The 15,782-nt window shown below is 40.9% G+C and overlaps 1 protein-coding gene across 1 annotated transcript in view; it reads right to left on the minus strand.

Moving 5' to 3' along the window:
- The window catches only part of DST (dystonin), a 484,671-nt gene that overhangs the window by 369,154 nt on the left and 99,735 nt on the right, over positions 1–15,782 (minus strand). The window contains exons 3-5 of the mRNA XM_015408298.1: positions 13,733–13,822; positions 7,161–7,238; positions 4,451–4,543 (exon numbers count right to left, since the gene is read on the minus strand). Coding sequence (XP_015263784.1) covers positions 4,451–4,543; positions 7,161–7,238; positions 13,733–13,822 — 261 coding nt within the window. The remainder of the gene's footprint in view (positions 1–4,450; positions 4,544–7,160; positions 7,239–13,732; positions 13,823–15,782) is intronic.

The raw sequence follows: 15,782 nt of genomic DNA on the forward strand, positions 1-15,782 counted from the left end.
CCTACACGAGACCCACCCGGGAATCGTGAGGATGAAAGCGCTGGCCAGAAGCTATGTGTGGTGGCCAGGAATGGACAGCAAAATCAAGGCCTGGGTACAGCATTGTCAGGTCTGCCAGGAGACACACCCCAAACCTCCAAGGGCTCCCGTTCACCAGTGGGATTCTATCCACACACCGTGGGCACAGGCGCATTTGGACTTTGACAGCCCGTTCCAGGGACAGTTGTTCTTTCTCCTGGTCGGCTCCTACACCAAGTGGCTGGAAGTCATGCCAGTCGCATCTACCTCATCCCACGCAGCCATCTGGGCCCTGAGACAGATTTTTCGTACACATGGTCTACCGGACATGGTCATGACTGATAACGGCACCGCCTTCTCCTTGGGAGAGTTCAAGGAATTCCTGGACCAGAACCTCATCAGGAACATGCGGTCTGCTCTGTTCCACCTGGCTACAAATAGACAAGCCGAGCAAATGGTGCAGACGACCAAGGACGTGCTAAAGCGGCTCACTCAAAGGGACTGGGACCGATGGCTGTCTGTCTTTTTGTTCGGCCATTGGGTGACCCTGAGTGCGTCCACCAGCCACAGCTCTGTGGAACTCTTAATGGGCCGCCGCCTCACGATGCAACTGGACCGCCTGCATCCAGACCAAGCCCCAGAATTGCGCCAATCTCCGGTGAGCCAGGATCCCCCCAGAGGTTCTTTCCAGGTAACCCTGTCTTCATGCAGAACTATTCCAGTGGCCCCACGTGGATCCCAGCAAAGATTACCCAAGTCACCGGACCCCTATTGTATGAAGTATTGATGGATGGGGGCCAGTTTCTACACAGACACATTGATCAGCTCCGCCGCTGCTTGCTGCCCATGTAGCCGGACTTCTCTTTCACCAAGGAGGAAGATGATGGCCAGGAAACATTGCTGCTGCTGCCACTGCTGACCAAGAACAGGCACCCTGACAATAGTGAGCAGCTGGATTGCTGGGAAGAGGAAGGCCTTGCACGGGCCTCTACGGGCCTCCCAGACTCTGTTCCCGATGCACAGGACTCCAGTGTAGTTCCTGCTTCACCAAGCCTGGCTCCAGTGTCGTCTCCACCCCCACAGGAGCTCTGACAGAGGGAACGTCGCAAGCCAGTGTACCTTGAAGACTATGCCTGCGAGGGGAGGGGTGTTATGTATTGGGACTGAATCATTCCAGGTATGTCACACCAGAGACTGGTTAAGCTTGGAGCACAAGAAAAATAGCCTACCAGGACTCTGGAAGTAACCAGTCAAGTAGTAATGTTATGTAAATAGCCTATCATTGGGAGTGGGGTGTGTTTGGGTGTGGCAACTGCATGCTATTTAATAGCGCTGCGGCTCTGGGGTCTTGTCTTGCTCTTACTGAAATCACAAATAAAGTTGAGCTGATCACTAGCCTCGAGCCTGTTCATCCATGGAACCAACTATTTAACATATTGGCAGTTAATGGTCATTTGAACATATGAAGCTGCCTTACAAAACACAACTATCGGTTCATCTAGCTCATCTAGCCACCCAGACAATCTGGCTAGAGGGTCTAGAGGCTGTGGTTGGCTGGCTGAAGCACAGCCGGTTGAAACTAAATCCATCAAAGACAGAGGTCCTGTGGCTGAGCTGGGGAGATCCCAGGTTGGGATGCCAACTTCCAGCCCTTGACGGTGAGTCATTAAAACCAAGGCGACTTGTGAAGAGCTTAAGAGTGATTCTGGATGCCTCCCTTTCAATGGAGCCTCAGATCACTAACGTTGCCAGACAGGCATTTTTCCATCTGCGCCAAGTTCAGCAACTGATTCCCTTCATGTTTTGCCCCAACTTAGCCACAGTGATCCATGCAATGATCACCTCCAGACTAGACTACTGTAACTCACTCTATGCAAGGCTACCCTTGAGACTGACCCGGAAACTTCAACTGGTCCAGAATGTGGCTGCACATGTGCTTACATGTGAGACAACTTGAGCACCTTGTACTGTATGATTGATTGCTTTATCAGGTTTTAGCTGTTTTAATTATTGGCATGTGTGCCTCATCTGTAAGCCACCCTGAGCCCGCTTGCGGGGAGGGCGGACTATAAATCGAAAAAGTAAATTAAATAAATAAATTACAAGCACTCCACCTAGAGCCCATATACAACCGGTGCTCCGCCAGCTGCACTGGCTCCAAGTTGAACACCGGATCAGATTCAAGGTTTTTTATTTATTTATTTTTTATTTATTGTTACACTTATATCCCGCCGTCTCCGCCAGCGGGCCCAGGGCGGCTTACAAATAAGGGCAACATGTGCCACATAAAACATTAAAAACAGAGTAAAATCAACCATAGTTAACAATGATAAGGTGCTCAAAGATGTTACCAATTTAATCAGATCAATCGACTCAGATGGTGACCTATAGATGTACCCAAAGCCCGCTTTGGTTCTAGCCTTCAAAGTCCTACACCGTCTGGGACCAATGTATCCTCAGGACTGTCTCTCCTGGTACGTTCCCCAGAGAGCATTGTGCCCTTATGAACAACGATCTTCTGGTGGTCCCCGGCCCAAAAAACATGTCTTGCCTCAACCTGGGCCAGAGCCTTCTTGGCCCTGGGCCCAGTCTGCTGGAATGCTCTTCCAGATGAGATCTGGGCCCTGCAGAACCTGATACAATTTTGGAAGGTCTGTAAAACGCAAATGTTCCGCCAGGCTTACAGCTGAGGCAGCAAAGTTTCCATCTAACTTGGCCTCCCCCAACACCCTCACAGCCATTCACTGCACTGTGTTTCAGCATTTTAGAAACACACAGCTTGCACAATCTCACCTCGTTAAATTGTGTTAGTGCCTATGTTGCCATCTGATTTTATTTTTGACTGCTATCATGTTAAATTGTTTTATTAATTATGATATTGTTTTAACTCATTGTTAGCCACCCTGAGCCTCACGGTGCAGGGGAGGGCAGGCTAGAAGTCTCATAAAATAAATAAATAATAAATGAATTGGTACTGTCTTGTCCAACAGGCAGCAACTCTCCAGGATCTCAGGAAGAGAAAGATCTTTCCCAACAGCTGTTACTGAGATCTTTTAAACCAGAGGTAGCAGGGACTGAATTTTGAGACTTTCTACATGCAAGGCATGTACTCTACAAGTGAGTCACTGCCACTCCTTCGGAACTACTTAAGACCCAAACATATGAAACCCTTTTCCTATTGCAATAGTTCCCTTCTCAGTACAAATCATCTCCATAAATACCAGGAAGTCATCCTATACCACCTTAAGGACTTATTGCTCTACTGTCAACTAATCACAAATAAGTAAAAGGTAAAGGTTTCCCTTATCTCCTTTTAGAAAAAAAACGAAAAGCAAGTTTCCAGGGAAAAGCTGCATTTTTCCATTAGATATATATTAAAATAAAAACCAAAATGGTGCAAAACAAGCCAATTAATCCTGTTCACTTCACCTGTTTTTACTGCTGTGAAACGGTACAGTGTCATTCCTTGTCTATGACATTTTTAACTACTTAGCATGTTTGTAATAACCTTTAAAGGAACATCAACCTGATCCAATAAAGCCAGGAAAACTTAATTTAATCCAAATTGCTCTTTGAATTCAAAAAAGACTTTATTCGCTTAATATGAGGGTGCTATCTAAATTGGCTTCCAGGTTCTCATAATCAACGTTTTGCAATCACTATAAATCTTACTGTGTTATTTTTCCCAATTAAAGTTTTTTTTACAAGGCATTAAATTAGGCAAAGAGGATTATAGTATCAAAACCAATGGCATGAAGCATTAGTTTTACTTTGCATCAAATGGACTGGGGTATGTCACATACAAAAAAATTAGATGTCAGATTAAATGTACAATTAAGGATAGTCAAAGTAAATATTATAATATCCCATATCAGAAATCGGTGACATTCCTTACAAGTACACATTAAAGAAGAAAAAAATTAAAATGTTGGCATTACAGGCATTTTACTGTGACTAATATAGCCATCCAATTGTACAATTTGGTTTTATAATTCTTGTTCTTTTCATTGTCACATGGAAATGCAGCAAGCATCAATATTATGTTTTAGATCAAAACAGGAAACATGATCTTCAGTCATATCTATTTCATAATGCAACCCCCGGTTTCTTATTTAGTTACCTGATGTCACAATGTTGCATTTCAAATTCAAATAATCTCTGAGTGACAAAAGTTTAAAAACCCTGCATTTTTATTACTCTAATACAAAGATTATAGAGAAATCAACACTACAATGTTAATACTTCAAATGCTGTCTGATGGGACAGGCCACAGAATTTGGTTTACCAAACCAACTTGCTACAATCCTACATGTGATTTTCCCCGCCTCAACATAAATTTACAGTACCTGGTCTGACTGACAAGTCTAATCATTACCCATCAGAGGGAAAAAAATCAAATTCAATATGAATTGAAAATGATGATCCATCTTACCTGAAAGTGCAAAATTATGGTCCATATTAATCCCAAAGTCAATTTGGGATTCCCGTCTGTTATGTCATCATTTCTGATGTTTACCAATTTAACCTGCCAATTGTAAAAGAAAAAAATGCAAAATACTTAAAACAAATGAGCACAAAACATGTATCCTGACTTTCATATGGCACTGTGCATCTTTGGAAGGATGCTGTGGAATGATCAATAATCTTAACAGAAGGGCATAAAGAAAACATTTGCAGCTCTGCTCATATCTACCACATGTTGGTTTTCTTAAGAGGCAGAAATAGCTTTGTTATGTGTATACTTAAGAGACAGTGCAGGTACAACAAATGCATGTATGTAAGAGACCATGAACAGATCATGGGGACACCAAATTGCCAATGGTCCCCACCATGTATACACTGGATTGGGTCCAGCCAACTTTTTCACCCTTCTTGTCCTCTATACTATAGCCCACATTCAACATTAGTTTTGTACATGCAAGTCCCATAATCCCCAGAATAGCTTTTTTCCCCAGTGGACCCCTCCTTCCATTTTCTCCAACAGAAAGCTAGTCGAGATCTAACCAGCATGCTGCATAATGCAAAAAAACTTTGCTTTCATGTAGTGTGGATTTAACTAATCTTGTGCCTGATGCTAAAACAGAACATCTCTCCAACGAAAGGAGGAGGAGGAGGACATTGGATTTATACCCCGACCTTCACTCGGAGTCTCAGAGTGGATTACACTCTTGTTGTCTTCCTCGCCCCACAACAGGCATCCTGTGAGGTAAGTGGGGCTGAGAGAGGTCTCAGAGAACTGCTAGAGAGAACAGCTCTGCGAGAACTGTGGCTGATCCAAGGTCACCCAGCCTTATCTTGCCACTACTCCTACTCTCTGCACTGAGAATTACTCAGCTGCATGAGAATATCTGACAATTAAAACCAAACCAAACAAATTATATTCATCTGTTCATTGATAATGCCAATAATAATAAAATAATAATTAGCACAGTGACAGCTCTTTGAGGAGTTGTACACACACACTAACCAATTTAAGACATTAAATATATTCCTGAAGATTAAGAATTAAGCTTCTGTTGCATTTATAACTTACACAGCCTCTAATTTATATAGAATTTCACAAATACTTTGGGAACCCTATTATTAGTTAAGCTTATTTGCCCTATAATTTGGCTACTGAATGGAGTCCCTGGCAAATGAAAAGCTTAAGATGCTGGCAAAAATATATCTAGACATGTTATTTGGAAGGCAGTATTAGAACTAAAAGGACCTGTCCTTTTCTGAACTTAAAGTATTATTACAACTGTTTTTAAAGGAAATTTAATTCACAATTACAATATTTAAGTAAGAGGAAAAGCTTAATTATCTCTTCCCAAAACGTTACAGAATTTTTTTCTACCAAAAATACAATACATTTTCCTATGCTCTGTATCTTCCTACTTACCAAATCCTGGTGGTGTGGGGGGGAGAGATACAAGAAACAAAAAAAAAGGAATCTCAAGGATACACAGAGATGAATAAATTTATTATGAGTAAATGTGATTTGAGTCAAGAAATGCTTCCCCAGGGGCAACTAAATTAATTTCTTCTTCTGATCAAGTGTACTTATCAGACAGCACATAAGAATATTTAAGCAGTTCCTCTAACAAAACTGATTTAAGTAGCCTCTGAGGAAGCGCCTCTCAACTCGTATCATGTTGGGCCTTAATAAGCTTATTGGTTTCAGTGCACCTTTGATGTTTACCCTCTTTCTTGTTTCTTCTTAGCTACTGCCAATTCCTCCACAACTGTTCGACATCTCCAAACCCACAGTTATTTTATCTGTCTAGAATGTTTTAATCCTACCCTTCCTCCAAGGAGCTCAAGGCAGCATGCGTCTGATCTTGACAATAGCCTTGTGAGACAGGCAGACTCTCTCAGCCTAGACTGGCCCCAGGTCATCCAGTGAGCTTAATGTCAGGGCCAAATCAGTCATGCCTATTTCTACAGCTCCCCACACTTTTTCAGACTTCAATCTCAGGAACATAAGGTCTCAGTCCAAATTTGAATTACGGTGTGTGGGGACAGGAAAGCTCATATTGAAATAATGCTGTTCATCTTTAAGGTGCCACTGGACATTTGTTTTATCTTAAGGTGCCACTGGACATTTTTATTTTTTATCCTAACATGTAGGGATGAGATCTTTGCTGGTTAGTCTAGAGAAGCAATCCCCTTTGCTGTGTCATTCCTACTATCTAGTTTTGACTCAGTTCTATGAGCCTCCCAACCAGATCTGGGATCCATGTGGATGAAGGGAATATGTAACAAGACTCAACCATACACTTTTTGAGCACAGATGATGCAGTCCATTAGGAATCATGCAAAAGCATGGCTCATCTTTCCATGTCTACTTTTAATAGACAGTAGCATAATCAAATCAATAAGAACATAATTGCTATGATGTCCTGTATCTGTTTTTCCCTAGTAGACATGTAGCTTAGAAATTTTAACAATGGGGGGAAGAGGGTCAGAATACACTAGAAAATCAGGAAAATATATCCATTGACCAGAGAATATGAGTATATTTCATGAGAAGGAATATATCTCCTATTCTATATGCCAGTTACTCCTATAGGAACAACATGCCCGTCCAAAGAGCACAGCTGAGTAACTTTACTACATAACCTACAAAAAATCATTCTTTTAAAACAATGTTTCCATACCTGCCGTTTTTTCAAATAATCAAGTGCAATTTGTACATTCTGTAGTCTGTGAAAACGCATCCGACCTTTCTCTCTGGGCTAAAAACAGAAAATGAAGGCTGTGAGACGTTCTGCAGCAGAAATTCTACTAATTAAAAGCCAAAACACTGAAACATTTTTATAATTTCCTGCTTAAAACATTTCAAAGCTCATATTTGAAGTAAATTTCACAAAGAGTTGTTTGTATGTATCCTAATATCTCTGCAGGAAAGCAGTACTGGTTCAAAATCTATACGTCCTACCTTCCCCCACCCCCAAACACACTTCATTTTTGTTCAAGTTTGGAAATATTAAATAATGGACAGAATAAACTAAATTCACAATGACAAGGCCCACATGAAAAGATTTATATATCACCCCTGCTATGATGCAGTACACTAAAAACAAGAGAGCTATCAAAATACAAAAAAACATCAGGTTCATACTATAATAGAACAACATCAAATTCAGTTCCACTCCCTGAACAGCATGTTCACATACAGAACATTTAGAATATCGCCATTTAAACTTGGTTAATTTATTACAAAGCTAGACAGGAGTGGCTCACTTCCTGTCAGACTCGGGCATTTGACCAACTGTACTTGTTGTATTTTTACCTGTTGTGTTTTTACCTGTTGTATTTTTACCTATTGCATTTTGACTTGATGTATTTCGCTTGCTGCTTGCACCCTGCCATTTTTTTAGCTTGCTCTCTGTTCCCTTATCGCTTGCCCTCACCTGCTACTGCATTCCTGAGGGGGGAGTGAGTGTTTGTAGTAATTTAGGGAGGCTAGCTTTGGTACCTCTTCTATGGGGCCTCAAGACATCTTTCACATGAGAAATGTCCTTGAAGTAAAGTCTGTGCCTGGCTAGATGTTGATCTTTCATGGTCTTTGTAGCAATACTGATGTGGATGAATGGAATTTTGGAGTTGTACCTATATGTTGCTTTCCTGCCTTTGCACCTCAGTCCTAACAAAGTATTTGAACCTGCAGCATCTCAAATCTCCAAACAAAACAGTCACTGAAGAAAGTGTGTGTGGAGAGTGAGCTGACTGGGAACCTGACACTTTCTGCTGTAAACCTGGTGAGATTCAGTTCAATTCTGACTCAGCAGAGCGGGGAATACAGCAGAACAAGGTAATCCAAATAAAGGGTGGGGTCCAGTGCTTCTTTTCTACTAGTGAAAGGATACTTCCATCAATGGGGGGGGGGGACTTTCAGCAATTCCACCCTTACACTACAAATCTCAATTTTGTGCCCAATGCTGTTCTTAGAGGTATCCTAAACCCCAGAGTGAGTGTCGGGATGGTCACTGTGGGCTGGGGGGGACAGTCATTTCTGCAAGCAGAGCTCCACTCACAGTACACTGGATCCAACCCACTGGGCTTTATGCTTTACTCTACTTGTATAAATTTAAATGAAAGGTTTTTTCATAACTGGCTGGAAGACATACAGCACAGTTATAAATTTGACTGTAAAATTTACCTTCTTTGATAGTATGTTTTCCAGGCAAAGTTAACCACATTGAAGTCCAATTATCTTCAACCAGCAAGTTCGGTGTGCAATTAAATGTCTTCCCTCACTTAAATTATTGGTCCTTAAAACTGGTTAACTTTGACTGGGATTGTAACCTATATTAGCAGTTTAAATGTGGTCATGCTCCAGAAATTTTTAATTTAAACACTGAAGTTATTTAGCAAGACTCACTAGAAACAATTCATTCCACAAAGCTTGCTTTTTAAGACTCCCTCAAACTTAACAAGCAGTTTGGAACTATGGTACAAGAATTTATTAAAAGGAAGTTTGGATTGACCTAAGAAAGCTTTCCCTATTATATCAACTTCCTCTCCAAAATGCTTTCAAAGTCCAAAAAGACACAAGCAAGATTTAAAAGGTATTTGGACTTTCAGTCAATTAAGTTTCTTCAAGCGACCCCTACCAAACGATCCCAATGGTCACATATGCCCCTGGATCACATTCTTTGTGAGCAAACTTTCATTATGCAAACTCTACTAGCTGCTCTGATGAACCCCAACACTAATTCTCCTGATATGAATAGAGGTTAAGGGACTCCAGAATGCACTCAATATTTGCATTTTTTCCCTCAGAGGAATCAGTGTCAAGTACAGAGCCTAAGGGCTCTTTTCTACAATTCATAAACCCAGGCTTGCCACTGAGCACAGCTCACTGCCAAATGGACCTATATGACCCACATACTTGCATTAATATTCTACACTGTGAAGTTATGCCTATGCATACACCTAAAATACTTAGTGTGAAGTAGCCTATATGGCCAGTTCCTAGGTAGCACAAACATAGAAAATTTCACATTAGAATTAGACATGTACATGAATGTTTCAGGAAAGACTTATGATCAGAATACTGTGGCTCCCAGCACTTCCTGCTCATTCACCTATTCGCAGATGCCCAATTATAGTGTTACTTTTTGCATATGTATTATAATCACATAAATTAGCAGCACTAGAAAGAAGAGCACATCAGGGAGAATAATTTAGAATCCATTCACATACATTATTTCTCATATATAATTCCAAGCAACATCCATTATCACAAACTGTGCAACTTTTGCTTTAGAACTGCATACAAAACTGAAACGATGCATGAAAAAAGCTAAACACATTGTTAAGGAAAGAAACAAGAAATTATATACAGCATGATCATGATAAACAAAGCAAAATTACATGCAGTTAGCATAAAATCATAAACAGGAAGAATCACACTAAAAAGGCATCAATTGCTTAGTCATCAGAGAACAGCTATGAGAAAGTAGGTAAATACATGTCCCCCTATGATCCAACCATTAATGTCCTTCTTCCTGACTTCAGATTTTTCACAAGCTTTTGCAATGGGCTAAAGCATGATACAGCACAAGTAACACCTGCAGCTAAGCAATGAATATGGGCTCAGACAACTATCTGTGAAATAGATAGGGTTCTCAAGTACCTACCTATGATTCAGCGGGGGACACATGCTTCCCCGCTGGAAGATTCTTGCGTGGAACACAGACGCTGCACTATTCCATCGCCCAGACGTGACGTAGGCACGTAGCTGGGCGACGCTCTGGTAATGGGACTGGAAACTCAATGGTACCATCGACTGGGACTGGAAACTCAATGGTACCATTGCTAGAGTGTCGCCCAGCTACGTGCCTACGTCACGTTTGGGCGACGGAATAGTACAGCGCCTGTGTTTTCCCCGCGGGAATGGTCCCACAAAGAACTATACACCCCCCGCCGAATTAAGGTAAGTACTTGGGAGCCCTGGAAATAGACATGGTCTTATCTATACAAACAATCACAACTGCCCTCAAGCAATTGTTTCTACATTTAACAACTTTCTGTGGCCAGTAGTGTTGTGTGCTGAGAATAATTTACGCACAAATCACACCCCAGTAGAAGGGAGAGCAGTTTGAAAATGAACACAGCTGGGAGGAGGGAGAACAGTAAGCCTTCAATAACCCTCCTCCTAGAAGACTGACAGCTGTCTCCTATCACCTGATTAGCCAGTAAGGAGGAAATTAGCATAGCTTCTTTGGTTCCATAACCAAATTATGGAGCAAGTCCCACAGGCTTAGTTCTGCTAAGAGTGGTTCTTTCATCTAGCATGAGTCACTTCTTTATGTTCTCTCATGGCACAGGAAAACTCTCTGCACTGGAAGGAAGCACCTCTGTTAGTGGAATGGATCAGTGGCACCCAACCCAAGGGTTTCTCACAGCTCAAACATTTTTTGCACATTTATCATTATGAGCCTAATGACAACCAGCTACAGCAATCATGAAAGGTCTGTGAATATGAAATAACGTTACTATGTCCACAGAGTGGAAGCTGTTGCAGCACACTGTTTGGAACAAAAGATGAAAGGTGAAGACAACATGGGAGAAGGCCACACTAAGGCTCCTCTCTACAGCAGCTATTTTAGTTACCAGAACAAGTGGCACTGCAGCAGATGCCTACTCCACTGAAGCAACATGAGTCTTAGATCCAATCTTGGAAAGAAAGTATATACAAATTCAAATGTTATGATAGCATAAATGATGTAGACTGCACATTATAGCCATACAACCTTACTGTGTATATGATTCAAAATATAAGTTTTTTTCTTAAGTGAACCCCATGTTCCTTCAGAATATCATGAAAGTGGCAAGAGGAAACAAGAGAAACACAATTATAAAAGAAAAAAAAATTAACACAAAAAATGAAGTCCAAGCTTTAACAGGCAGTTCAGTAATGATTTACTGTGGTTGTAGAGTCATTCAAGTCAAAGACCACACCCACTACACAGCTAAATTCACTGATTTCAGTGGTCCTAAGTGCTCTTAATTCCAATCCTCACTGGACTGTAATCAAAGGTCTTAGACCAAAAAAAGTGGCCAATGAAGAACAGCTGAAGGCAGAAATCCTCAAAGCAAATAACTTCAGCATAAGTGCTTTAAGGATTGTTCCCAAATATATGATTTAAAATATTTTATATGTTGGGTTGAATAGTGCCAGCTTTACAGCTGATGCAAGGAGGAGGAGGGGACTCTCACCAGATTCCCTTCCTTGCTGAAGCCCATGTGATTTTTGTTCATGTGGATCCCATCAACGCACAGGCTTTTCAGGGGTCAAAACCTATCCTCCCACTTGCAACAACAGAAAGGTTGTTGCGGTCCAAAACAGTATCTGTAGCTAAGTTTTGCAAACTTTAACATAGAGAGCAACATAGTGGGATGCACACACACAAAATTTGGATAATTGGTGCTGAAAAGAAAGATGCTTACAAAAATTCCAGATTCTCAGGAAGTAAAAGATATAATAGGGAAAATATCTTTGAGGCATAGTAACACACACAGAAATTTTGAAATATTTTCTGGTCCTTGCTGTTAAACAAATATCCCAGAACGGTAGTTGCAAGGGCACGCATAGGACCAGACCGCAAAAACTCACATGATTTTAGAAATGGGAATTTTTTTAAAGGAATGAAGGAACCTGTTTGGAACAGATCAATATTCCATGCCTTACTGTTTATAAGCAGCTATTTCCCATCTGGAAAACAGAAGATGTTGTTAAAAGGCTACCTCAGCATCTGCTGCTATAAAAATAAATTGTATAAGAAAGCAACATACATATATCATCTACAAGAATATTTCATCTACTGGGGGGAAAGTTACTATATCTTGAGCCAATTAACTATCTATGGCTCCAATCCACAAACCCATGGAATTCTACGGGATTAAAACTGAATTTGTGCATATCCATCCCATGATAGTTTTGTATCTCCCCTTCCCCCCTTTGGTTTTTTGATCTCTCCAGCTATAGAAATTTTGATTGTAATCTCTTTGAGGCATGGATGTATCATTTTTGCTTACTGTTACTACACTAAACAGCACATACAATAATGGCACTAAATAATTTTCATCATCATTTTAACCCTGAAGTCCTCTACCTTAAATGGTTTGTGGATCAGGTTGCAAGCGATGTAACACAACTACACTGCTATATTAAAACTTAAATTATACAGTTATGAATTATTTGGAATACCATTCATCCATCTTTAACAGAATTACTTGTATATGTGTAGCATAAGTCCTGACCACTGCCATGAAAAAGAATCTGAAAAGTTTTTCATTGTTTCAATTTGCAAATAAGCAGGTAACAAACAATGCACTCCAAACTTCTCCTGTGTGAGCCCCTTGGAAAAGAAGGGAAACTGGGCAAGACACATTCTGTAACTTTCAAATCATTTCAGTGGGTCCACTCCTAACCCAAATCATTGGTACTAAAATTGGTTTTGTTTGTTTTTTCTGTATTAGAGGCATTCCCATAATTTCATCTCTCCCCCCACACAATCCTTTCTAATAAACTACTATACAATAATAGACAAACAGGTTACTAGCAAGTTAGCAATCATCACTCTTCAAATACTAAGTTAGTAGAGTTATGGGGGTCGGCACCTACCCCCTTATCCTCATCCTCCTCATCCTCATGCTGTTCATACGGCCATGCTTCTGTTGAACTCACCAACCGTAAGGTCTTCAAAAAATCTCGCTCCCTTGGCTAATGAAGGTAACAGACAGGAGGCAGGACAGCAAAAGACACAAGACAGACCACAAATGAAGAAAAGAGTATGAACAGAAGAATATAATGAAGGGAGTAAGTGCCAACCAAGCAAGGGAAGTAATGCTCACAGCAAAAGGAAATGACTTCAGAAGGGAGTGTTAGACAATTACAGGTGGAATTGTTTTCCCTCGCTACTTGCAAATTGTGTTCTTTAATAACTAGAAGAAATATTTAGTATCCCACGTTTTCTACAGAAAATTAAGAAAGTAATGACTGAAAACACAAGTGCAATATAGAAAGAGGTGTTATGTTCATCTAAGGGAAACAGCAAAAAATACTGCGAAGAGAGTCAGAAATGACATTATATTCAGTTCTACAATTTTCCTAGATTCCCACATTTATAGGAACATTGAATTGAAGGTAACTCAGTAACCAATATCAATTTACATTTGGAATCACACAGAGGCCTGAGATTACTCAACAAAGACTCACCAAGGTGTCTCCTGAAAGAACTTCTAAGAGAGAGATCAGGTTATGTCCATCTCTCAGGTCTTCATACAGGTCATTCACATGTTTGCGAACCTGTAGAGAAAAGAAAATACAAAGTCAAGATGGTGTCTCTTTTCCAGCAGACTCAAGGGGGATGATTAACTATGCTGTTGTACCAAATACACACTTTTCTATAATATGCATGATTTAGTGAGTTTGTACACAGTACGCTCAGAAATACAAAAACAGCTAGCAGAAGACTATTTTCTCCCAATTTAAAATTTATTCTGCTACATCTCAAGAATGAAAAGAAGAAAGAGTATAGGATGAAATGCTACTTAAAATTAGTATGTCAATTAAAAAAGAAAAAAACTGAACCAAAAATATTATCCAAACCAAATAAAGTTGAGGTGGATCCTAGCCTTACTCTACTGAGATAAGTTTGTTTATTAAAATATCTATACCCCACTTTTCGTTTTGGCTCAAGTTTGAAACCTTCCACCAATCTAAAGAGCCTTCCTCCAACTTGAATGGCTCTAATAATTAATAATAATTATCATATGGCAGTGTGTGTAGTATAGCCAGGAGATCCTAAGATAGGCTGGCAGCCATATGTTCTAATTTTAGCATTATGCACCATTAGGTGGCGAGCTAGACTTGTTTTTTAAGGCAAGAGATATTTCAGAGGTAGTTTGCTATTACCTGCCTCTGCATCATGGCCAGAGGTCGATTTGGGGGGGATCGCAGGGGATCGCCGTTCCCCCGGGTGAGGTGCGGGGGGCGGGGCACATGACAAAGCCCCGCCCCCTGCTTCCGGCCGCCCCCTGCTTCCAGCCTCATTCTGTTGCAGAAGGAGGAAGAAGCAGGAGGGTAAGTTGGCGTCCTCCCCCTCTGCCTGGCCAAGGCCACTCCACGTGGCCTCCGCAAGGACTCCCAGCCCCATCCAGGAGCTTCCCCGAGGTAGCTGTGTTAGTCTGTTGCTGCAAAATAGTCCAAGAGTTCAAATAGCACCTTTAACCTTTAAGACTAAGACTAACTGAGTGGTGAGTGTGGCCTTATGACACACTTCCGGTGATGGCAGGGGGTGTGGCATATGCTAATGAGTTATGCTAATGAATTCCTCTAGCCCTTTTTCTACGAAATGACCCCTGATCATGGCCCTGGTATTCCTTGGAGGTTGCTCATCCAAATACAAGCCAAGGCTGACCGTGCTTAGCTTCCGAGATCCTGAGATATCCAGGGAAAGCTAGCTTACAAGATCCTGAGTTATCCAGGTAAGGATAATGGCTCTTCCATTAGAGGTAGGCTCCTTGGGCTGGAAGGAAGGCTACCTGGAAGATGGCTGGATCTACCTCAATATATGTGTAATACTAGTTCAAGCTAAAACTGTATCCGTCACCTAACAAAGACAGATTAGCCAGATTTGGTACACAAAAGCTGAGAAAAATGTTTGCTAAGGTTAATTCGGTGAAGTGTAAGGTGCCAGCAGTACAATTCCAATCAGTTTCTCGGGTGAGCCACGGGAGCTCTACGCTTCCCAGATGTGGCTTATTTATTTATTTAATGGCAGAGTTACACACAGGAAGCATATAGTAATATAAAATACATAACCAAGTTGATACAATGGGTATGTAGACCAATCGGGCAATACCCTTAAATACTAATATCTAAATTTTCAATCCATTCAATCACAGCTGGGGAGAGTTCAAAGAGCTCTATCACATCTCCCTGGAAGTGATGACACTCCCATTCCTGTGACAGATGGAAAATAGTTTGGCAGGCTGCACCATAATCACATTCGGGTCCTAATATTTTGCTTAGGAATGCAATGGAAAAAAATCTTATAGCACAATCCTATGCATAACAAATTTAGAGTCCAATGCCACCTTCAAGACCAACAAAGGTTTATTTAAGGTATGAGCTTTCATTTGCATGCACACTTTATCAAATACATAGAATGGCAAAAAAGGCAGGCTCCGGGCGGCTTACAGTGTGTGTGAGTGTGTGTGTGTGTATTATTTATAAAAACATTTTATTTATATATTTATATAAA

The sequence above is a fragment of the Gekko japonicus genome, unplaced genomic scaffold, assembly GCF_001447785.1.
Source record: "Gekko japonicus isolate JY-2015 unplaced genomic scaffold, Gekko_japonicus_V1.1 scaffold383, whole genome shotgun sequence".
Lineage (NCBI taxonomy): Eukaryota > Metazoa > Chordata > Lepidosauria > Squamata > Gekkonidae > Gekko > Gekko japonicus.